The sequence below is a fragment of the Daphnia pulex genome, chromosome 3, assembly GCF_021134715.1.
Source record: "Daphnia pulex isolate KAP4 chromosome 3, ASM2113471v1".
Lineage (NCBI taxonomy): Eukaryota > Metazoa > Arthropoda > Branchiopoda > Diplostraca > Daphniidae > Daphnia > Daphnia pulex.
The window spans coordinates 11,617,716-11,642,306 of record NC_060019.1 but is presented as its reverse complement, the minus strand read 5'-3'; the positions used below and the strand labels follow the sequence as shown (position 1 = coordinate 11,642,306).

General features: G+C 41.3%; 5 protein-coding genes and 1 long non-coding RNA gene across 10 annotated transcripts; 4 read left to right on the top strand and 2 right to left on the bottom strand.

Moving 5' to 3' along the window:
• The first annotated feature begins 435 nt into the window (after positions 1 to 435).
• Positions 436 to 1,677, top strand: LOC124191323 (ankyrin repeat and LEM domain-containing protein 2-like). The gene is made up of 5 exons (XM_046584492.1): positions 436 to 595; positions 685 to 1,060; positions 1,121 to 1,273; positions 1,344 to 1,542; positions 1,605 to 1,677. Exons 2-5 carry the CDS (start codon positions 729 to 731, stop codon positions 1,608 to 1,610), a joined length of 690 nt encoding a protein of 229 aa, XP_046440448.1. The 5' UTR covers positions 436 to 595; positions 685 to 728; the 3' UTR covers positions 1,611 to 1,677.
• LOC124191324 lies at positions 1,539 to 2,034 on the bottom strand. The gene is made up of 2 exons (XR_006873372.1): positions 1,892 to 2,034; positions 1,539 to 1,807 (listed from the first exon to the last, which is right to left on the bottom strand). It is a non-coding gene; the product is annotated as an uncharacterized LOC124191324 (long non-coding RNA).
• A 154-nt stretch (positions 2,035 to 2,188) lies between these two features.
• LOC124191322 (vacuolar protein sorting-associated protein 37A-like) lies at positions 2,189 to 4,432 on the top strand. 5 transcript variants are annotated; one of them, XM_046584488.1, is made up of 8 exons: positions 2,311 to 2,404; positions 2,464 to 2,595; positions 2,655 to 3,063; positions 3,151 to 3,659; positions 3,735 to 3,886; positions 3,951 to 4,070; positions 4,148 to 4,224; positions 4,336 to 4,432. In XM_046584488.1, the coding sequence occupies exons 3-7, from the start codon at positions 2,972 to 2,974 to the stop codon at positions 4,220 to 4,222; spliced, it is 948 nt and encodes a 315-aa protein (XP_046440444.1). In that variant the 5' UTR covers positions 2,311 to 2,404; positions 2,464 to 2,595; positions 2,655 to 2,971; the 3' UTR covers positions 4,223 to 4,224; positions 4,336 to 4,432. The 5 variants fall into 5 exon arrangements, with proteins under 5 accessions (XP_046440445.1, XP_046440444.1, XP_046440447.1 ...); XM_046584491.1 differs by having other exon boundaries at positions 4,325 to 4,432; XM_046584489.1 differs by having other exon boundaries at positions 2,189 to 2,404; positions 4,148 to 4,432.
• Positions 4,433 to 5,062: 630 nt separating this feature from the next.
• Positions 5,063 to 7,621, top strand: LOC124190021. The gene is made up of 5 exons (XM_046582534.1): positions 5,063 to 5,267; positions 6,330 to 6,575; positions 6,647 to 6,775; positions 6,846 to 6,960; positions 7,269 to 7,621. The coding sequence occupies exons 2-5, from the start codon at positions 6,330 to 6,332 to the stop codon at positions 7,406 to 7,408; spliced, it is 630 nt and encodes a 209-aa protein (XP_046438490.1). The 5' UTR covers positions 5,063 to 5,267; the 3' UTR covers positions 7,409 to 7,621.
• Positions 7,622 to 10,584: 2,963 nt separating this feature from the next.
• LOC124191479 lies at positions 10,585 to 20,069 on the top strand. Its single transcript, XM_046584721.1, has 5 exons — positions 10,585 to 10,940; positions 14,318 to 14,678; positions 16,102 to 16,445; positions 16,589 to 16,722; positions 17,910 to 20,069. Exons 2-5 carry the CDS (start codon positions 14,424 to 14,426, stop codon positions 19,484 to 19,486), a joined length of 2,310 nt encoding a protein of 769 aa, XP_046440677.1. The 5' UTR covers positions 10,585 to 10,940; positions 14,318 to 14,423; the 3' UTR covers positions 19,487 to 20,069.
• Positions 20,070 to 20,215: 146 nt separating this feature from the next.
• LOC124191481 (solute carrier family 13 member 5-like) lies at positions 20,216 to 24,312 on the bottom strand. The gene is made up of 13 exons (XM_046584723.1): positions 24,014 to 24,312; positions 23,666 to 23,815; positions 23,492 to 23,607; positions 22,655 to 22,769; positions 22,275 to 22,473; positions 22,051 to 22,129; positions 21,822 to 21,947; positions 21,463 to 21,734; positions 21,234 to 21,320; positions 20,897 to 21,090; positions 20,668 to 20,723; positions 20,519 to 20,600; positions 20,216 to 20,431 (listed from the first exon to the last, which is right to left on the bottom strand). Exons 1-13 carry the CDS (start codon positions 24,116 to 24,118, stop codon positions 20,231 to 20,233), a joined length of 1,782 nt encoding a protein of 593 aa, XP_046440679.1. The 5' UTR covers positions 24,119 to 24,312; the 3' UTR covers positions 20,216 to 20,230.
• Between the last annotated feature and the right edge of the window lie 279 nt (positions 24,313 to 24,591).

Sequence of the window (24,591 nt, the reverse complement as noted above, 5' to 3'; positions counted from 1 at the left end):
TGTGTACTAAAATACAAAATACTTAAAATAAATGAATAAAATAAAAATATATCTGTAAGGCGGATAGTTTAAGAATTTTAATCAAATTCGAAACTACTATTTCAGAATTTACGCATGTTGAACTCCAAACCTATCAGTGAACGCGGCCTCTATTTTGGGATCGTTGACCCTAAACCCCACAGCGCAAAAATAAAATGGTAGCATTAAATGGTAGCAGTACATCAATAAAAATCATTTTTGTAATTTAAAAAAAAAAAAGACTAGTTTGGACAAGGGAAGCTACAATTTAGAAACTTCCAAATGACCCAGCACGCACCTGGGAGCTTGAGTTAAATTTTTAAAAGATTGAGCTACCAAACCACTAATATGAAGTTCATGAAAAAATTGCTTCTTGCAATTAGTTTAAAGTTATAAATTGAGTCCATAATCCAGAAGAAGCGGAGCCGAGCGAGTAACCGACTAACCGCTTTCTGCCGATTCTTATAGTTGTGACTGGTGGGCTGGCAATGCTGTCTATTTACATGTCAGAGTCTACTATGACTCGGGAGCAAGATACAAATAAACTTTGGCTGTGCAAGTGTCTGCTATTTTCTTGGTAAAAACGTTTGAAATTCGACTAGTTCTTTAATTTATAGTTATTATCCTTTTAGTAATTACAGTTTATCGTTTTTTTTTTCTAACTAGCATGAACTTGAATTTTTAACTATCCAAATCGTAAATCGATTACAATGAGTGGAATGACATTTTACGGTGTTTCTTTACTGGAAGGTCAAGAACAAGGGGATCAGTCTCAGTTGGTATTTGAAGACCGAGTGGAAGCATTGAAAATATGTAAGAAATTTAAAGGTGCTAGGTTTAAGTGTTTTACTGAACGAGATGAAGCTGTCCTATTCACCCAAACCAAGCAAACACAGCCTGAGGCTGATGTTGTAATAAAAGAATTACCAAGCGAAAAGTTGCCATTTCCTACCCCAAGTCCCCAAGAAATGTTGCAGTTTCGAAGAACTATTGAAATGGGAAATTGTGGTGAATTTCTGTCTACTGTTTGGAAGAATCCAAGGTATTATGATTCATCAAGCATTGAATAGACTTGACTCAATTTCAAATTTGAGTATTTCAGATTCTTGATAAGTGCTGGTGATACCCCAACAATGATAAGAGAACGCTACAGATATCATGGCCTCTTATTGGCAACTTTTAAAAAATCATTCACTATTTGCAAAGCACTTTTAGATACAATTACTGATCCTGGCTTCATAGGGCTGCTGTATGTGTAAGTATAAAATATTTATTCTATTTCAATTATTTATGGTAATGTAAAAAAAAAAATCTAATTCAAATAGAAATGATGCAGAACAGGTTCGCAAGAATCGAATGTTTTACCTTCTAGACACTTATCTGAATACACCAGATAAATTTCTCAACGAAACCCCGCTTCATTTTGCTTCAAAGTTTGGTTCTCTCGATATTTTAGAATTATTCCTTTCATTCCCGGAGTGTGATCGTGAACGTAAAAATACTAGAGGAGAAACACCAGCTGACGTAATTATAATATTTTATTCAATTTTACACACTTTCCAAATTTCCAACATGTCGAATGATAGATTTAATTTCTTTAGATTGTTTGTTCATCTTGTAAGAATCCTTCGCCAGAATTAGAAGCTCAAATGAAGTTGCTTCTGAGTCAAAGGTATTTTATACCAGTTTTGCGACCCTCAGATTTTTCGTCACCTGCTCGTGTTGGAAAGCCTTGGTCACCCGATGTCACACTAAAATCACCAGACGAGCCTTTGATGCCAAACTCGCCCTTGGTAAAAGTTAAAAAATTTTTTTTCGATAATAATAATTTAAGTTTCGAAAATCTGCACCTTTACAGAGCTATCATAAATACCCAGTTGAGCCTCAGATGATGCTTCAAGCGCTAGCTGGGCCCATGTCACCGACAGAAGCCGAAATGTTTTATCAACAAATGAAAACTCCTCCTGTACCCAAGTTCTATCAAAGTCGAATCAGTGATAAAAAAATGACGCCCAAAAAAATACTAGAGAGTAGATTATCCGATATTGATAAGGGACTCGAACGTGTAGCCCGTAATATTGCACATGACTTAAATGTACCATGGAGTGAATACTGGAAATTTCTCGATGAATTTTGCGATCTTTGCTCCAGTGAAGGGCTGAAGAAACTCGAAAACTACTTTAGAGAAAAACGAGATGGAAGAATCGCAACAAGCGGTCCCCATATTTCAAGCCCAGAGCCCTTTGTCAGATCTTTGCAACAAACTTAGTAAACTTCACCTTCAATCTCCCGAGGTAAAAGATAATGAAAACGAAGAAGAATATTTTACTCCGCCGTCGACTCCACCTGCTGTATTTTATGAAATATCACCCTTTTACATTTTTGGGTGAGACGTCCAATTTCGTAAATGTTTCATACCTCATTTATACAGTTAATTTTTAATAGGTCACAAGCCAGCAAAACTGATGTTGATGTCCTTCGAGTACTGGAAAACGTCGAATTGGACTTTTTAAAGTATCCGAATATATCAATGTGGAAAGAAAATATGCTACAATACAATGAAGATTACCTCAACATGTAAGAATAAGCCCCTAAACCAAATTAAATTGTTCCATAAATTTATTGATGTTTCCTAGGTTGAAAACTCCGGCCAGAGTGAATATGAACAACTCTCTAAAATCTCCGTTACCTGATACTCACCCGCCATCTCCGCGTATATCTTCCATAACAAAGTGCTTAAATTCCCCAAGAAAAACTCGATGTGACCTTTCCGTAGGTCGCTCTCGCCTTTCGGAAAGATTTGAAAATGCCTAGCTACTCGCGCGCTTTCTTTCCTTAATACCCACACTTACACGATGTAATATAAGTTGCGCGGAATTTTTTGGCAGATTCCTGTATAAACATTGAACAAGTATGTCTGCCACTGTCATAATAAGGTTATGATAATGTCAAGATGAATCAATCTACTGTGTATCCATTAAATCCTTCAATTGTGCATTTGAAAAAAAAGAAGCAAATTGATTCTCTACGTGTTTTCATAGAAGAGTAAGACAGCTTCAGTCATTTAATCTGTTTTTATAAAAGCATACACACGACCTTTCACTAAGCAGTTTGATCTAATCTTTTTGACAGTGTTCAAGAAATTCATCCAGGAGAATATCATGTACTATTCCATTCGGGAAACCGGGAGCTGACAATTAAAATTCAACTCCCGCCAGACTTCCCAACTCAGAAGCCTTTGATTTGGATTAGTCCTGCAATTCAGCATAACTGGGTTACAGACAATGGTCGAATAATGTCACCAGGGTTGGTGAATTATTCGGAACATTCAGATTTGGGTCAAATTGTGAATGCAATAATCAGAGAATTGAAAAAGTTACCAGAAATAAAGACTTTTCCAAATGGTCAAAATGGAGTAAGTAGTAACAGAGAAACATTCCTATCAGCTAGTCAATTTAGTCAGCAGCAGTATTTCCCAATTCCTCCCTTCATTCCTGAATTGGAGAGTCTTTCAAGAAATCAGATAAAAAATCTAAGTGAAAATGAAGATGTTTTGCATCAGTTTGTTGAGGAACTTCCTCAAGCAGAAGCAGCATCGAAAGATGTACAAAACCACATGGATAATGTTGAAAAGATAGCAAGTAAGTTATTGTTACTATTTATAGCAAATATTTTACTGACAGTTAACATGCAATCAATTTTCATCTTAAATATAGGGTCTGTCAGTGATTTGAAAGAAACATGGAATGTTAAACGACAGAAAATACTGGAACATTATGAGATGCTTAATAAACTGAAACAAGATTGGGATTCTTTAAACACTCAGCATCATAACTTATCCCAACGCTACATACCCAACAATATTGAAGTAAAAATTGTTTCCTAATATATATATAGCCAATAATGTTATACAAAATTTTATTGCCCCTCAGGCAAGCCTAAAGCAAGCTGCATCACTGGCAGATGAAAAAAGCGAAGAAATCGCAGAAGTGTTTCTTTCTGGTCAAATGGATGTTGATGCATTTTTGAGCTCATATACAGCATCTAGGACGGTATAAGAAATTAAAAACCATACATAAATTAAAAAAAAATAAATAAATAAAATATGTGAAATAAATTCGTCGTTTAGGAAAGCCATATTCGCAAAACAAAGGAAGAAATTCTACATAAACAGCTCCAAGAGCTTCAAAGATTGGGATACTAAATGTATGGAATTCATGACATGCCTTCTCTTTATGATATATGTAAATCTTCAGATTGTGCTCTAATTTTCTTAAATAAAGATAATCTTAATCCCTGAAAGTAGATTCTTTTTAGGTCTGTCGACTGTTCAGGAGCAGTGACTCATTTTTTCGAGAGCAAAATTTAAAAAAAACTGTATACATCAATTTCAAAATACATGTTTTTTAAATCATGTCTGTTCCTACGTCTTCAACTTAAAAAACCCTTGAAGCTTATTCGTATTATCGAACTCAATTTAACCGATCCATTAAAAAAAAATTAAGAAAAAAAGTTTATTCCTAGTTCAGATCTTCATTGTATTTAAAAGACAAATTTGAATTTTGAATCGCATTCCCGGGCGGGTTCCTTTCCCTAATTTAATTGGTGCAATGCAACAATCGAACGTCAAACTAATTGCAAGAAGCAATTTTTTCTATGAAATATCAAATATGTTTATGTCAATGATTTAATTGCTGTTCAAAAGTCAAAACCCTCCAAGGAAATTTTCGAGTTAAGTCGGTTTAAAAAAATATATAGTTGAAATGTGATCATGACCGTTTAAGTTTTCGTTTGAATGTGAACGCAAACGCCATCTGGTGTTGGATGATATAAACCGCGACTGAATTAAAGCAGCCGCGTTACCACTGAACATTTTCGTAATTTAACAAAAAAAAACTATATGACGTCAGCACGACACTGGGGAATATCCCGTCAAAAGAACCGTGTTTTCGCAATGGTATAATGGGAGGAGCGTCAGGTTCAGAACTCATGGCCAACGCATACAGGTAGGAGACTATCACGTTTGAAAACGAAAAAGGCGAGTGAAGGGAAAAACAAAATTACAAGCCCTGGAGCCTTGTAACACGAAGGACAGAATTCCAAAGTTCTCCTCTGTAAATTCATTTAATTTGCGTTGAATCTTTACAGCTGTTTAATTCATAGTTTATATCGTGTGTCCTTTACATTGGGTATTCTAAATTGAGCTCTGTGGTTTTATCTGTGGCAAGGAAAACTGTAATAAGTACAAGGTAAGTTGTAAGTTGTAACTATAAAACAAAATTGTGCTCGATTTCCTTGGAATGCTTAGTATAGAAATTAATGCTCATTTTGCTCATTTGTAGCCTATTATTTATGGTGCAGGGTAAAACTAAATCAACTCTTAATTTGATAAATTAATAAATGGACTAAATATAACCGTGTGTGTAATTTGCAACTGTGGACACAACAAAATAGGACATTTAATTTTAAATCTTTGATTTGCGGTAAACATTTTTACAAGTTTATTTATTTATACCCATTTAGAAATTAGAATGCGATTTTTTTTTATCAGGGTGGGCTCTCAAACTTGGGGTTTTGTCATTGAAATGATATTGTAGTTAAGCGATGAATTATGACTCCTATACCCTAATAATTTATAGGAGTTATGGTTAGGCTTTATAACATTCACTATGCATTTACTCCGTATCCAGTCTTTCTGGCGTGGATTATTCAGACTATTCCTTATCATTTTATATTCGATGTGATGATCATATTGCTTACTTTGAGCTACATCCATTCACGCGCATGTTTCGTAACCATCATCCATAGCTACGAATCATATAACAAATAAGAATTTTCACAGTAAGTTTAGCATACAATGGGCAGCAAAACATGAAATGCAATAAGTATTATCAATTGGGATGATAATAAGCTGCCTTTTTTCATACGCATTCCCATTGGGTCACTTTTTTTTCACGGGGGATTTAAGTATTGATAAATCATGCGCACCGTCATAGTTAGTGATAAAGGAACAGAAAAATCATCATTGCGCTAATCCTCCACGGCACTGCGTATGGGCGCACTATGTCAACAAAAGTTTATGATATTGTGATATAATTTAGGAAGTATATAACCCACGGTCATGGTGGGATATTTTTTATCAAATAGCAACCGCCTTTAGATAATGCCAGCTAGCGGCGCTACAAAATACTGCAGTCTTATAACACAGCAACCAAAATTAAAAAAAATACAAATAAATTTTCCCTCCATTCAGAAAAAGCTCTAAATAATTATGCTTATTTTCTAAAAAAAATTTTTCTAATCCATCGCAGATGAACTCCCGATTGGTGGTGATGACGGCCTTATTGGCAATCAGTTTAAACAGTTGGTGTCAGGCGACATCCTACAGGCCATTTCGCGTAGACGCAAACGTGGAAATAGCTTTGCCCTGCTGGGAGTTGCTCGATGCCAGCCATTTAGTGATTTGGATCACACCGAAAGAAGATGTTGTAGGGCCTAACAACACGGATTACGGGGGGAAATACTTTATCGACGACAGCGGCTCGCTCGTTGTGAATGTAAGAACAAATTGGTTCTCATTTTTGTGAATTTCCCAAATAGCCTCGTTGTTTTTCGTTTTATTATCAAGAACACCGTCAAAAGTGACAACGGAGTTTATAAATGTATTTCGAAGTCACCCGAAGGACCTTACGTCACGACGAAAACCGAACTTGAAGTTCTTGATGTTTCGTACGTTCCCGAAGTAGACGATTGGGAGGTACGTAGAGGTTTTTTAAAAGTTTAAAAGTTGTGTATTTCCATTGAAGAATTTTTAAAATTATTTGCAGAAAAATTTGACCAGAGGACTAATAGCCGCGGCATCGACGGCCGCCTTTTTCATAGCGGCCTGTGGATTTTCCTCCTTCAACTGGAACGAACGTCATCCGAAACGTAGAAGCAGCAGTAAATCTAATTTTTGTTTACACTAGATCGAATCATTATTACTCTCTGGATTTCCCCCAATTCTATATTCTATTCTGTCATGTTTGGTTTGCGCAACTTGCAATGTAAGAAAAACAAGCGCAGCATAATCTAATCGACTGATTGTGCAAGTTTGACAGCTTGATTAACAAACTTCGTATTTGAACTTTACTTAGTAGCTGGCACGATTTCAATATTTAGCCGGGGGATTTTTTAAAAACCTCACGACGAAGTGACATATGATGTGGATCAAATGGATAATGTCCTATATCTTATCTTGATATTTTTAGGTCCTTCCATAAGAAGGCCGTCGCATCCATCATCGGCGACATCAGCAACATCGTCAGATCCTTCCAGCCTGCAAGAATTGAAAGGCTTGGATAATCCGGCCCTCTCGATCGATACCAACGAGATCGATTCCGGGCTGTGAGTTCCATAAACAGTCCTTTTTCGTTCGCAGATAGTTTTCCTTTTTTTTTCCCGACGGTGTTATGTCCCGTATCCGGAGAACCCCTTTTTCTTCTGCCTCTTAGTGTTTATAAGGCCATTACGCTCAGACAATTCTTTTCTATATTTACCTTGATGTGAAATTGTTATGTTTTAAAGAGTTGTATATTCAAAATAAACGTACATGGTAGAGTTATGATTGCATAACGGTATAGCAGAATATAAACGATAAGATATATGTACAAAAGTTATAACGGGGTTGAAACGTTTGCTTTGCACAGCAAATGTGCATGCTATAGAAGAGAAACCAACTGAGGTGGATAGCTGAAAAATCACACCGGGGATCACTGAGGGACAAAGTTGCGCACGCTATTACAGCCTATAATATCTCAGTCAAATTTAAGTACCTTTCCTTATTCAAATGCGGCTATCGATGGGGTTTTGGCGGCATATAGTTTAAATTACATTTGAGGTGTTATTAAATTCTTCGCTTAGAGTTTAATATATCCGTTAAATGTGGTAAAATTAAATAGATGCGAATCAGCGAACGCGATCGATTAATACCAAACGACGACAACTCACCCAAGGTTCTTCGCCGCGATTGGTCGCTTACTGTATAATTGCTATTACAACTTATTATTAGCTACTCAGCAACTTCGTTACTTTGCTGGCAAAAGGTCACGAGGAGTGTACATTGTACTAGCAACACAAAAGAGTATATTGTCTGGTTTTTCTAAGTGAATAAGTTCACGTGGAAGCAACTTGGACCATTATTATGAGCGCCCTATTATCTGACATACTCCAATGATAACTCAATCTTGTTTATACCTCTATCATTATTTATTTCCGCCATTTATTATTACTCCACCCCACTTAAGCTCAAACGAAATTGCAGAATTCAATCGAAATCAAGAAGTTAAAATAAAAATCGGTAAATAACTTTTATCTTTTATATTTTACTTTTAAAACATTCTTATTTCGGATGAACAATTAAACAATGTAAAGGAGATATGGCGCACACTAGGAAATGAAGCCATTTCTATATCGTAACATTTGATTATGCACGAGATTCTGAACATTTATTTCGTCTGACAATATATAGACTATAGAGGCTGTAGGAAAAAGTGGGTTGCACGAAATCTATAGCTGCACCTGCTCCAGTTGTTGCCTGAAATACGGCCTTCCCTGTTTTGCATAATATGTTTTGAATATTTTTCCATTGAATCACTTCTTTTGTTGCTGCAATATATATTTACATAACAAAATTTATCAATTCTTTGCGTGCGTCCTCCCTTATACACGCAAAATGTTCAATCTTTCCACTATGTACACTTTTATGGATATTGATATTGAATATAGCCCTTCGCCTTTACAGGCTTATTTGCAATATATACAGGGTTGAAAATGATGAGACTTTTTTTTTTGGCTTTCAACTTCAACAAATTGATTCTCGGAAATCAAATTTTAGAATTCGGACGGGAATTGGAAAAAAAAGTAAAAGTGATCTTTGCATAATATACGTAACTTTTAACCCAAAAGTTTGGTCGAACCCAAGTTGAGAAGGCTTTTCAGAATCTTCGAACATAATTTGATCTTTATTTCTTATTTTAGTTTTCCGATGCGTGGGTGCACTGGGTGCCTTTCCGGTCCGAGGTTTTTCCAGCGCAAGCTAAAGGCATTAAAGCTATTTTCAGAGTATTTCCAGAATTTCCCTACTCACGTTTACTCACTTTCTCTCTTCAGTTAAATAATTAAAAATAAAAAAACCTACCCTTAAATAACCCCGACGGACTCTTAGAATTCCCATCTGCCATATCGACTCTCTGAGTACATAGCCGGACATAGGCCACAGACGAAGAGGCCTTATTGGTCGAGTACTATACTACTCGCAAGTCACGGCTACTTTCTGCTTCTATTTAGAACCCTGACGGTTATTAGGTTTAGCTATTAAAGGATGGCCCGGGCTTTGCTAGTGCAACATGCAACATCCTCTTTTACCTCTATACCTATACACGGCCAAATAAATCATAATGAAATAACTACACGAGTTTCCCGTTATACCATCGTCGTCGTGTGTTTTCCAAAAAAAAAGGATCCTAGATGAAGCTCTTCATATAATAATATCTACGTCCGCAAGCGCACAGCAGGGACAGCGTATATATACCGCGACACGCAGCACACACTAGACACTCTTTCGAATATCTGGTAGACGGGAATCGATTGCCCGGCAGCTGCTCCTTACAGTCTGCAGCGTCGCGGAGAGCAAAGACGACGCAAGGCAAAAATTTCGTGATGATGGAGGGGGCGACACGGAATGGTGTATATACTGTACTCAAAGGAGTCTATACAAGATCCCTCTTGATGAGTATGGAGCGAGTATAGAGTGTATGAAAAGGAGGTGGAAAATATTCAAAAGACGAACATTAAAGAGCGGAGAAGAGGGAGGGACTCTACTTTGCTTTTGCTGCTTGTGCACGGACGTGATGAATCTCGAACGTGCCGAACAAAAGAGAAGGATATCTCAAATGAGAGTTGCTAAGGCAGCAGCAGAAATGTTGGGGAGGATTATTCTTTAAAAAAAAAATGCTGGGCATGGTGAGAAACCCACAGCAGCTGAACCTAAAAGGGCAGGACGTTTTTATTATTCCAAGTAAAATGATTATGGCTGAAAAGGAGTAGATGAGGGGAGGACTATGGGTCTGATGGGGAAAAAATTGAAACAAATCAACAACAGAAAAGAAAATGAAAAATAATCGATCCTGCGATCCTGATATTCGTGACGTCACATGACATGTAAATGTACACGTGTATCGATGTTATAGTCATCTATAGAGCACCAATTTTCTCGATCCTTTTGCCCCCCCCCCACCCCCTCTCTCATAGATCGCACCCAGTGCGGGTTCCTTCTATACTCTCGAGTTGAAATCTATACAACGAGAACGAGTCTTAGCGAGAGTAAACGAGAGTTGTGTCTGTCGGAAAGGTTTAAAAAAAAAAGAGAAAAATACCCAAGATGAAAACGACGCCGCGCGCCGCCGTGCTCTCCACAGCTGCTCTGCTGCTCTATGCTGTTGTTGCTGCTGCTGAGGGAAGCGAAAGGGAGAGAGGGACCAAATCCTCGTGCCGAGAGCTCAAGGATTTTCCGTGCGCTCTAGGCTCGTTGACTCTTAGTCCGGTGAGAGCTCCAACTTGGTACGGACGTGCCGCTTTTACCTTCCTCCCCCCCACTCCCACCGTGCCACCAACAGCAGACCATTCTAGAAGAAGAAGTGTTAAGTCTTCTTTTATATATCCGTGCCGTCATTATTGTCTTATATAAACGCAGTTTGCTGTGCGCAGGAGACAACGTCGACGATGGGTGCTGCCATCGGTTGAAAAACGTTTGACACCAGGACGAAAAATTGGCTGTGTGATTTTTTAACATCTTCCGAAATTTTAGTGATTTTTTTTTTTTTTTTTCTTGGAGGAGGTTGAGCAATTGATTATCTGTCCCGCCATCATCCTTCGCACTTCAGGTAATAACCGAAATGTTTTTTTCTAAAACAAATACAATTCCAAGTGACAACTGACGAGTACGGTATGCGCGCGTATACAAGTAGACATTGTCAAACAACGAAAGCTCAAAGGGGGGGTTCCAATCTGCTGCCTTCTTTTAAACTCAAGACAGGGATTCGAGAAGCACGTGAAAACTTCACGACCTATATATATATGAGGGAAGAAGAAAGAGCTGGAACTTTTGGAATAAGCCCGGCGCATCGATGTTATCAGGCCACGTAAACAGTTTACCTTCCACCATGTCACGGGCCGGACCGCATCGTAAGCTGACTTGAAAGTTTAGATAGCTCACGCTAGCTGTTGATGTAATCAAACCATCTCCCCCCCCCCCTCCAATATCGAAGCGCCAAACGCCAGCAAGAAACGTACGGAAGAAGCGCTTCTAGTATTTTTTTTTCTCCGGCTCTTTTTCAGCATACTCGCCAGCGTACCTCTCTGTCGATTTCCAACAGAGAGTGGATAAAAAAGCCTATAACGAGTTGAGCGAATTGTGTTTGAAATGATTATCACAGCTGCTGCTGCTGCTGCTGCAAAGGGGATTTATTTGGGCTTGTTTGGTTGTTTTCTCTTTTATATTCACGCATGCTGGATAGGTGCTCATGTAATTGAATTGAATTGGATCAAGAGCAGTGCGCCGAGAAGTCATTAGCGGACTGCGCCGCCTTACATGTATTGATGGGTCTCTTGACAGCCGACTCTGCACCAAGGCTGCTGCTGCTAGACAAGAGAACACACGATAATATGTGGTGAAGACAGGCAGAACATACACACACGCAGCGGCCCGTCAGGAGCCATAAAGCGCCAAACATTTCTTTTCTTTTTTGGGAGGATATACGAAAAAATGACATTGTGATTATGCAACCCAAAAAAAAGAGCCAAGATCTTCATTTTCTCCCCTCTTGTTCATTGTTGAGTGTTTTTATTTTTCTTCCCTGCCATGATGATCGGAAAGGGGGCGGCGGAAGTTGCGCTCGGTCGAACAAGAAGCTTGATCACGATTGATGATGCCGACCGATAAGAGATATAGGTCATCTATTGAATCAAACTCAACTAGAACTATTATTCGTCAATGTGTGTGCTGTGTGCTGCGAGGGAGGGTTGTATATAGCTGCAGCGCCAGCAGTTTCCATCCGTTATGATGGATCTCGACACTCTCTGTACAACGTCAAAAAATTCGGTCCATGTTCTTGCTGCTCCCCATCGATTTCCATCTGCATTTATTGGTAGACAAGGGCGAACAAAAAAAGTAAAAAAAAAATACACTGTGGGTGGTTGCGTTGCCTTGGCTGTGTGATGCTGCTATTCATAGACGCCAGCAGCCTGCTGTGAGCGGCTCACGAAGAAAAAAAAAGGGCGTGTGAAATGGAGAAAACGCCGAGTAGTGTGAGAAGGGCAGCGAAGAAGAGCTGAAACGCGCGCGGAGCAACACGAAAATGTAAACGTGGGAAAAAGAAGAAGTGTGGGATATATAAGCAAAAAGAAAGAAAAAAAATCCTAAACTAACTTTGAGCCAGTTCCTGACACTAACGTACATACTATACACACACACAGCATAGAGAGAGAGAGTGGGGGAGACAAGTATTAGGATCGGCACCCGCTGTGCTGTGAGAACCATCCCCGGCGGAAGAGCGTGACGGCGAGTGTTATTGGCGTTGCTGCTCTCTTCCGCTCACTGTGCATATATATATACGAAGACGAATCAAGATGAAGAACATACAGGAGCGGCTATTGAAGAGAGAAGTAAATGCAGGAGCCCGGAGGGATGTGCGAGTGATATATACTGTCGAACTTGTGGCGCTCTGCTGGTGATGATGATGATGGTCAAGTTTTCAGCAGACATCAGGATCCTTTAGGCTATACCTTTGTATTGAGACTGCGTGCATACACAGACTCGCACCCACACACTCCATCGAGGCAGAAACTATTGATCCTGTCCTACCTTGGCTCCCGCCCGACTTGCCTGCGTACGATAGACTACCTGCCGTTTGCTTGTATAGACCAGCACCACAGACGCCCCGCCTACTATACCTATATCCCACCTCCGTCATCCTGGTTTTGTTTTTTTATCTTTTCCTGTATGTATGTAGTCCTTTATTATTCTTTTATTTTGGCTTTTCACCCTTTCCTAGTTTGGTTTAACGCATAGACAGAGTGCGGGGGGCCCCCACAGCGTCTGCCGACGAAAGTTGATCAATCTGGAATGAGGTGAGAGCTGTCGCAGAATAAAAGGAACGATAATAATGCGACGCAATCAGAATATTCAGCGCTATATAGCTGTGTGCCATTCTTCTCGTGTGTAGTATACACACACATCACTACATACGGCGGCAGGGCGCTTTGGCGATCGATAGTTGTCATCGGCGACGTCCTCAGAGTCTTCCGTCATCATCATCAGCGACCCATTCAACAACACAACAGCAGATGCTGCTGATGAAATGATCGATCCCCCCCACTCTCTGGCTGCATGGCGACGCGCTTATTCACGTAAAGCGAATAACCCAACCACTTTCCAACCGTTTCCAATGCGATGGAGTGGCCAGAAGTATACATACAGGCATGTGTCTGGAATAAATTACTATCAAGTATATAGACAACAACTTTCTGCGCTCCTTTACCGCGCGTATAGGTGATGATTGGAAGCGTCGGTTTGCTCATATCTCTGCTGCTGCTGCTGCGCTTGTAAACAATCAAACAGTTTTAAATGTACCCCTCCAATATTATTGGAGCGTGCTTGTGTGATTCAACTCACAGTTGAGCAACTCGCAGCTCGCCAGAGTTTTATTTCGCTGTAGACTTGAGTCCGAACCTTTTTGACGTTGGGCGACGCCATTCGATTGACGTCTGGAAGCGCGAAACGTAATAAGTACACAAATAGAGCGCGGGCGTCCAGCAGCAGCAGCAGCAGGATCGATTCTTTTGTCCTCCCTTCCGCGTCGTATATACTGAACGAACCTTGTTTCCTTTTTTTGATAAATATAAATAGAAGTCGGGTAATCAGCCATATAGCTAGACGAACAAATCCCCAATACGGCCAAAAAGAAAAAAGAAGAAAAAGAAGAAGAAAACGAGTCAGATAAGATAGAGGATCATCACGAGATGAAGCAGTCTGGACAAGAGCCAAGAGAGTTACATGTATACACTATGTACTGTACTGCTGTACAGTACGGAATAGATATCAACTCTTTTTCCCATTGTGCCAAACGCCTTTCACCTCGTCTACATGCTGCAGCGGATGTTGAATTGGAAAGGGCCAGCGCAACTCTTTTGTGTATAGGGCGGAGAAAATAAATAAATAAAATAATACGCGTTCACTTTCTTTCTTTGATATATTTGACAGGCATTTACAGAGTGACATAAGGAACTGGGAGAGACACAACTGGACGGCGGATGGCCAAGCGGAAGTTGCCGCTTCAGCGACAATTATCATCACAAAGGAGACGTCGATGGCGTCGATAGTGGACGACTTACTCGACGAGGGCACTCCGCGGATGAACATCACCGTCGAAACGGCCGAGTCGGTTTACTTGATCCAGTCGTCGGCATGGCGATCGGGGAGGACGCAGTGGCCGCAGACGCCCGCCGAAAAGGCCGCCGAAAAAATTGAGTACTACAAAGCCTATGATCCGCTGACGGGGCTCAAAATTGCCGCCACACTCTCGGGATTCTTGACGATGGCCGTGCTCTACGTCTTCTACAAGGTATGTGACATAACTGGCGTGCCGGGCGCGCTCAATGTGTGGCGTGCAGACTTTTGTGTGTGGCGTGTGAGCGATGTGTCGCCTTCATTTCCTGCTGCTGGGATGGCGACCGCACTAGCTATCTGCTGTATAACTATATACCTCGGGACCTCGGGCTTGTCGCCTAATAACTATAAAGCTGTGACATGTTTGGTCGATATTTACTATAGACATTCGGCGAGGGTCGTTATACCAATCGAAACGGCTCTATATAAAATCCCCCCCCCCCCATGCATTCGGTTATATTAAGAACCTATATAGTTGTTGGTCTACACTATACATACACGTCCAAATAGCTTTCACCTCGCTGATTTATTCATCACGCCGTGGAGCCAATTTAGACTTTGGACGTCGTTAAAGCAAATTGTTGACCTATTACGCCATTTTAATTGTATACGAAAAGAAGCGCAAATAGTCTAAAACCAAAGTAGTAGTCAAATTGGAGCAATGTAGCACATTCTCGAAGGCGAATAGTTTAGCAATTTGCCCAACCTAATCTGCATTCAGGCGGGCTATATGTATATACTACTATATACATACCGCATAGTGATGACTTTTATTAACTTAGTTTCTAACTTTTGATTGCGGAAGCCCTTGGCCGGAAGAGGTCTAATATACTGAAAGTCGCATCCGACGAGTCATTCTTCTTCTTCTTCCGCAGTCGCTTGTGTAGAGAGAACTTGAAAAATGTCATTCAGGGTCGGGTCGAGATTGAAGACGACGGTTTTTCGGTCGTGATAAAACTTGGAGAGTTTTTTTCATTCCTAGGAGTGGATTGGGTGACAGAGCGGGGTATAAGAAATAAAAACGCGACGAATGACGAACAGAAGAGAAAAAAAATGGCAAAGGAAATGTTTGAAGAAGAAGAAAAAAAAAAGAAGAAATTTTCAGCCGATTTGATAGAATTTGGGCTGAAGACGAAAGCCTCCTGTTATGTTTAGCAAAGAGGAAGAGAGAGAGAGAGAAGGACAAGAGACTTGAAATGTGCTAGAGAGCTATAAGGACGTATTGATTCAGCTATCTAAGCGAGCCGAAAGGATGAGCGCCAACGTTTCTTACATCACCCAATGTCATCATCTCGGAGTGGTATTAAATACGTCTGCCATTCAAATTTGATTAAAAGGCTTTCAAACTGTGCTGTCGCCCTACGAAATCTTCTGATAGAAATAATAAATCGACGACGGCAAAACTTGCTGGCTTCGTCGTTATTTCGTCTTATTTCGTCGTTATAGTCATTAGCGACATATCGCGTTAGTAATGAAATCAAATGAAATGATAGAACTCAGTTGAGCGGCGAATTTTGCGGATTAGAACTTGAATAAATTCCCGCTGTTCCATGCACTGCTGGTATAAATATAATAACGTGGCATGTGTGTGCCATTAGGCAAAGTGCAAAAGGCTGAAATTCATGAGAAGCTCCAGCGACGAGGACTCGATCATTGTGGACCAGCCAGCGTCGCAGCAGCACTTACGGGAGAGCAATCCGGCGTTGCACAGCAGCAGCAACTCGGCGGCACTCGTCTACCAAGTCGAAGTGGAATGCAGTGGCGTTAACAAGTTCCAGCAGCATTACTGCGAATCCGGTCGCGAAACACCTTCGAGCATCAGCATCATCACGGCCCAGCAGCCGGCCCTGCACCAGTCGACTGTGACGATCAAATCCTCTCAGCCGCACTACTACACCGATGATAGCGAAATGCCTGCGTGGAAAATCTACGCTAAAGAGTTGTGAGTACATTTTTGTAAAATGTCACGTTTCACTCATATGTTTTATATATAGTCGCAGAATTAGGGGATACATATACGTTTGATAGAAATGGAATGATTAGGTTTTTGATTCATAACTGTTCGTTTTTTTAAATTTCCGATAGGTTTCTGTACGGAGGCTCCGGACTATGGCGATCAGCCAGCCTCCAGAAAGGAAGCGATCCGGTTCTACTTGTGGCCCAGTCTTCTTTCGACGAGACGATCAATAGCCGCAGTCAACGGACTGGGAGTCTTTCAGGTAGTACTGGCTCGTCGTAAATTGCAATCAATGCTCAAGATTTATATAAGACTATGGCTGCACAAGAGGGAGAATATAACTCTGATGGAACTGAGATCCATTAACCGAAGCCATAACAGTACGCCATTGCTCCGACTGTTCTATACGATCGTTCGTATTTCACTTTTGAAATCTTAAAAGAGAATCTAAAACCTTGGCCGGATTGTTATACGTTATACGCTCTGGGGAGAGGGGGGGGGCGAAGGACGCCCACAGTTTCACGTTGCAACATTCAACGATTTGTACGAATAGCTTCACAGTTTGGTACCTCGCCGAGAATGATAGAGAAGACAGCGGTGAAATGATTGTCTCTGCGACAATAGGGAAAAAAAAACATTAGCCCTCTCTCACATGTTTGGTGGAAGTTTAGGCCGTGCCACGGAAAATGTCAGAGACGACACAATGCGCTCCGGTAGAACAACTTGATTCGTATTGATTGAACTACTTGGCTATATAGTACAGGGAAACGATGTCACAAGGAAGTGCCATAGGCCCTTGATATATATTATTGATCCAAGTTTATGGGAGAGAAGAGACCTGAGTGTTGCATCAGCTCTGCACTGCCGCCCAGCAGGGCGGCAACAGAGACCGGCGAACTATCAAGGCTAGAGATATAGGTTGTAGATTTATCACCAACTTGTTATTCCTGCCGGCCTAAGGCATACCGTTTGTCGCTATACATATATTTCGACATATGAAGATGAACGAGTTTGCCCGTTTGTGTCGTCGTTGAACACTATAACAAGAAATAATAGTTGTACACAGCACTTTCAATTCCTCACGAGAAAAGATCTAGACTCGATTTCGATTGTATCTCGATCAAGTTTAGATGTATCAACATTATACAAATCGTTGATTCACTTATTAACAGCAAGTGAAGCAATAACAATAAAAACAAATGGGCCGCATCTAATAGTTTCAGCGAAAACGTAAATAACGAAAGAATGGCGACGGTGTTGATTTTTATTTTTTGAAAATAGACGGATAAGAAAACAAGACGTTTTTAAAAACTTTCCATATTTTTTGTGCGCCGACTTTATTTACCATATCCTTTCCGGCATATATACTAAAAAAGAATTCAATTGTTGTTGCTCTCCCGCCCGCCCGTGCGCGTGTGTGGGGGTTATTTTCGTCCGTCTTTATAATAGGTTCCGTGATGGGCGGACTGGGCATTTACCGCTGTGACTCGCGCAAACCTTCGTCCGTGTGCGCTTACCCGACGCGCAACAGCCAGTCACGCCTGCAAGTTCCCAATGTGCAGGGCAATAAAGCCTGCGCTTCGCAGCTGTACCGCCAGCGCTCGTTAAATCACCACCACCGCGAGGGCCCGTCGCGAGCCGGCCGCGACCAGCAGCTTATCAGCCCGTTCGGCAAGAAGAATCTACCTGGGCGCTCCGTCTCGTTCCGCGAGAGTGATATGACCAACTATAGCAGCAGCCAAAGTAAGCGGGTGGCTCGCAGCCGGCCAGGATCGCTGCACAACAGCAGCCGGCCGGACTACAGCCGGCTGAGGAGCGGAAGCTGCAGCAACGCCGAGTCGGGACACCTGCGACCCGATTCCCTGCCCGTGACCACCACCAGCCATCGCCGCTCGTCGTTTCGAATGCCGGCCAGGCAGACGTCCATCCGGGAGAGCCGTCGAGTGATGGCCGGGCCCAGCAAGTCGGTGGACATTCCGTCGCTTCCGCCGCCCTCGCCTCGCTCACGTTTGGCAGTCGTCCACCGGATTCCCATCCACCTCCAGCAGCAGCCGGCTGCGGAAGATTCCAAAAGTAAATCGATGTACTGCCGCTCGGCCTCGCTGACCAGCGAGCCCATCTCGCGCGGATGGCGATCCTCCATAGCCAAAATGATCCGAGCCAAGAGCACCAGTGGAAATTCGGTGAGATCCAATCACGGCGATCGGACCGAATGCTCGTCCTCGCCCGGTAAGAATCGGCGCAATCGAAATCCATCCAATCTGACGACCGGCGGCGATGTGGGTCAATCGGGAGCGATGGTGGACTGTGACGGCGATAGCGGGCCGGGCTCGTCATCCCAGCAGCACCGGCACGAGGGACACATCGACATTTGTGTGATCCAGGCGACGCCGGCCGCTTCGCCGTGCACCAGCATCCGGAGTACTTTCAGTGGTGACAGCCTGGATTCGGCTGCCATCAAAAACATCCCGCCGTACGCCAACTTCAACCCGTCGCCGGCCATGTCGGTGCGCGATCGTCGCAAGTGCTTCGCTCGCATGAAAGGCCAGACAATCGATCACGACAACGAGGCGGCTACTACTAATACTAATACGACGATGACGATTGACACTTCGTTCCTGGCTCCGCCGATGATCGAGTACAGTGGCAGCCTCGGTCTCAGTCCTTCCTCCTTGCTGGCCTATCCAATGGCGGATTTGCGCTCGCGTCGATCCGCCAGCCCAGCGGCTCGCCATTCGGCCACCACTTGGCTTCAAGTGTTCAACGAAGAGGGGCCGAGTAATGCCACTTCATCTTCCAGAGACAATTGTCATCCGTCGGCGAAGAGATCGCATCCAGCTGTCATCGGCAGGTCGCCAGCAGGGCGATCATCGACGATGGTGGTCACGGAACACCTGGGAGTGAGCCAGCTTGCGCCGATGGGCGACGGTGCCGGTGTAGCCAAAGCCTGTCGGCCAGCCAGCCAGTCTTCAAGTACTAGTCCGACCCTACAAAATACTCAACAGTACACTCAATTTCCATTTTAAACAAATATCCTCAAAATGATATAATCAACCAAAATAACTGTTATTAAGTTATTAGCTCATGATATATTCGCATCGGGCTGATTGGGATGGAAGAGATGACTAGTCGGAAACATCACTTGAATTTTCTTTTTAGGTTGCACTCAATTTAGACATGTGATAGGGTCAATCGCAGCCTATCAGCGGCTGTAATGTACATTGCAAACCGAACATTTTTAGTCGAGTTTTTAAGAATTGAAATCTGAAATGACTGGGTTTTGTTTTTCAAGGGCGAAGAGTTTCAAAAAGCATTCTGTTATCCCTGATGAAATTGATTGCGCGTATATTGATTATGACTTAACCTAATGTTGTTGAGGCAGTGCAACTACCGACACCTATGTGGAATATTGTATACTGGTCATTCTATAACTTGTATTTTCATAAGTCTTTGCAGTCTTGCATGCATGATTTTGACTTGATAGATAAGAAGATACACGATTATATCAACCGCGCTGTCGAAATGTTCAAATCACGTCTCAAAATACTTGAAAATTGATTGATAATTTCTTGTAGAAACATGCAATAAATAAGCAACGTTTTAACCCTATTAATAGAAGAAGTTTTTGTATTCCAGTTTTTGTGCTGGACATGTGGACATGTAAATGAATTTCGGACAAGTTTCCGACCAGCGATAACAAAAGTTGCAATTCCATTTTCTTCGTTTAATTTATTCGGACCCGACATATTAGTTGTTTTTCATCTTCGCGTTTAATTACCCCATATGCTGACGTCTGCCATTGTCGTACTTAAAAGTTCCGTGATGTTGCATTGATTTTCATTTTTGTCCGTCAACGTGGTGTTGGCCCAGGCCGGAAATTCGTTACTGTTGAAAATCACGCTGCCCCACGTTTCCATCAGGACGCAGATGACAACCACGCAAACCAAGTTCATGAACCAACCAGCTTTCATCTGTTGAAAATAACAAACACACATGTTTTAAATTTAATTGGCGAAATTGCTGAAATGTTGGATTTTTAAATGAATCATGCGTTTTACCATTTCAACCGGATTCATCTTAGCAGCCGAGAAGACGATTGCGTTCGGCGGAGTGGCTACCGGCAGCATAAATGCGTAAGAACTATCGACCAATGAAATGTGATGAATGGTTTTCAAGAGCCAAAATCATGTAAATTTTCCAAATTTACCAAGTTACTGTTGCTGGCACCATCAAGTAGAGAGGATTGACCCCGATCGATACCGCCTGTATATAAAAGAAAAAAGAAAGAAAAGGACGGCGCAGCTTGAGCGAAATATATTATTGATCAAAATTCTTGAATATTTGAAAATGTCACGGCACCTTTCCCGGTTCCGGGAATAGAGTGATTAATGAGTTATAACTGATTTATTATGATATAAATCGATTGCTGATAATACCGTATCCGCCAGAATCGGAAGGAGAATGTTCGCCGTCGCTGTGTTAGACGCAATTTCCGTTATTGTGGCCGTGATGATGCAGATAATTAACATAATGACGAAAGGAGGGAGAACCTTCAAAACGATCAACTGCTGCCCGATCCAGTCCGATAATCCAGAAGCTTGAGTGGCATCGGACAACGCAAATCCTCCACCTGAAATACAATTTATCTTCAAATGAGTCATATACCATTTTCCATTTGGTTTTAAACTGTCAAATCTATTCCCGCGTGAGGGGGAAAAACAAACAAAAAACAAACAAAAAACAAAAACAAACAAAACAAAACAAACAAATCACCTAGGAGGAGAACGATTCCCCAAGGCAGCCTATCTTGGACGTATTTCCAATCTAAGAGGGCCGGGCTAGGTTTCTCTGGTCCAGTTTCTAAACACGTATCAAAATGAAATCACGCGTCAGTCTATTATGTAGTAATTCTAATAGGCTCGTCAAAGAAGGGCGTGGCATAAGTATGGCTCATACAAGTCGAGCTGATTATCATCGTAGCGCAAGGACATCATAACAATACCTCCTAGTGGACGCAGACACCAAAACGCAGGCTTGGCAGGAATGCTGAACAGAAACAGGACTATAATCATTACAGCTGTGGCGTCATCGACGTGGGCGTCTTCGATAAAATGAGCCCAACCGGGCACGAATCCCGGGTCGCGGAAAAACCACAGCATCACGCAGATGATGAAAAGAATAAGAACGGCTCCTTCGTGGAATGTCATGGGCCCGAGATCTCTGAACTTCCTACGAATCATTTTCTTCACTTCTTTCTCTCGGTCTTGGTCGGAGCTGTGACGCAATGACATTTCTTTATACGGTGATATGTATAATACTGGTTTTGTTTGTTTTAAAAGCTTCTTGTTTCATATATAATACCTTTGTCCCTTGAATCCAATGAATAGATATTGAATCCAAAGCCAAGCAAAGAAGAGATTGATGATCACGCCGGGAATATTAAATGCCATCCAGCTCGCGAAATTCAGTTCCGTCGTGCCGAAAGTTCTGCGCAATTGGAAAGATTGGCGCGAAAGATATAATTTACCGCACACTATTGATTATCCTATTTTATACAGATAATAATTGGACCAGTTATATAGTTGCTTACTCTTGCACGATTCCCTTTAGGGCTAATTGGGGAGAAGATCCGATCAACGATCCAGTTCCGCCTATGTTCGAGGCGTACGCTGTGTACACAAAACAAAATACAAAAGGTAATACTGGCTTAGATTTGAATAATAAGCTTATTACAAGAGGAAGATTTGTTTTTTTTTTCTCCATTCGGAGAGTAATGGGATATCACTCGTTTCTAATCAAACAAGAAGAACAAACCTATGCACATCATAACGCCGACTCTAACTTTGCGCCTCCGTTCCTTTTCGGTGTCTTTCGCCGCCTGCGATAAAGGTGATGATGAGCTTTTCTCGGAATTGTCTTTGAATGACAGCGAGTCCGGGACGAGTTCTTGAATACTGTCGTTCGAAATGGCCACGGTTATGTGAGACGATCCGACCGATTTTTCGTCCTCGTCCTTTCGTTTGATTGCAAATATAATAAGAATGTATAATAACAAAGAGTTTAAGTCAATTTTGCAGCGCTGTGGTCTGTTCGGAAGAAACAGAAGAGCAAATATAACGTCTAGGCCTATATTTTAATTTGAACTCATGGCGTATAATTGATTGATTGAACTCTTGTTAAAATAATATATATACCTTGTACAATTCTGCAACGACAGCCTCAACGATTGGTACCATCATTGCCGTTGTGGCCGTGTTGGAGATCCACATCGACAGGAAGGCTGTTGTTCCCATGAAACCAACCATCAACCTAGAGGCCCAGCAATATAACAAGAGATAGAAGCAATGTTTAACTTGGAACAATAACGCTGTAAAATATTACACAATCGGAGGAGACTGCTGAGAGGACTAGAAATGTCATTATATATGAGCGCATTATTGACCTACAGGCGCCGCCTTCAGGCCTAGACAATTTGGGTTTGTTCTTCTTACATTTTTATGGGTGTGACCGCTCATAAGAGCCTATTCTCTAAGCTTGTTTAAAAAACGAAAATAAGATCTTTGTTTAGTATATATAAATCCTAGTCAACAGTGGAACACGACTGTGACAATGACGCACAGTTTAACTCCTGACATCCTAACATCAGGGCGGCGCCAGTTAAACGATAAGGGACACTTTATCACGAACATAAAACAACGGAGAGCGCCATAACTGCGCCAAAAATCTTGATTGTTACTGTAGTACTTATACTATTCTCATAATGATCAGTAAATCAATATTGCATAATTTATATGATATAGTTGTCAATTAACGTTGCACGCACGATTACGTTACACGTTGCAGCAGAATTAATCGTTTTATTAAAAAATTCTTCGTTTTGGTCACTTTGATTGAAGTGATTGAATCCACAAAATTCTCATATAATTATTTAGTCAATGTAGCTAGCTCATAAATTTTCGGTATTAAACTTAGACTTGTTAATTAGCGGTAATGTATGTGTTATTAATTTATTATGAACGTTAGAACATTACCATCTAGGCTTGGCACCGACGAGAAGCAGTACTGCCAAGGCGACCCTTTTATGTAAATTACAAAACTCAATTCCCAGTGCCAATATGAGACCACCGATGAACATCATATTGGTTTCCTATATGCATTGATTAGTTCAAAACGTTAAATCACGAAGCAGAAATCGTAGGACATACCTTCATGTAAGCCATGCAAACATCGCCCGTGTCCAAGATGCCAAAGAGCGGAAAAGCAACAACCGGAATCAAACTCGTAATGGGTAACGGTAGCGCTTCCGTCATCCAGTAAATTGCCATTATGAGAATGATGTACCCGCATGATGCTTCCTATAGAATTTTATATTGTTATTAAAAAAAAAAGAAATAAACAAAAATAAACAATGCAAAAAATCACAAAATGGTTAAATTATTTAGTTAATGAACCAATAATCTAGGCCTACTGGATAACATCAAGTTATTTGTGGGATTAGACTTGACAATAAGATTTGTGGGATTTCTTGCAGTAGAGTGAAAACCGAAATTTACCTTTGTTCCTGCTATAATAGGGAGGGGCAAAAGTAACAGAGGAACAGACACAACGATTATCGACCTCCAATAAGGAAAAATATGATTACGCAAAAACTTCAACATTTATAGGCCGCTGTATCTATTTTTGGAGAAAGCACGGCACTGTAGACCTCTTACTTGGTGTACACTTGCCAGCTTAATGACGACAACAATTGTAAGCCAGCTAGTCTTGGATGAAATGGGTGAGAAAGGTATAGGTATAGCATAGTTATCAGTATTCTCAGGCAGCCCGGTGATGGCGAAGGGAAATAGTTTACCAAATAACAAGTAGCTTAAGGAAAGTAATTTATTGCCCCACTATCACAATTTATCGCGTTCTCTATAGACTGTCTATAGATCTTAATATCATTTTTGGCTTTTGAAATCGGAAAAATCCGATTAAACAAATGACTCGACAAATGACGAACCATTGCGAAAAACGTCTCCAACTATGTATTTTTTTGGACGACCATTGAAAATAATTTGTCCTGCCGCTATAATAACATTTCAAATGATTTTCAAATGGTTTTGATGACGACTTACACATTGTTTTTCAA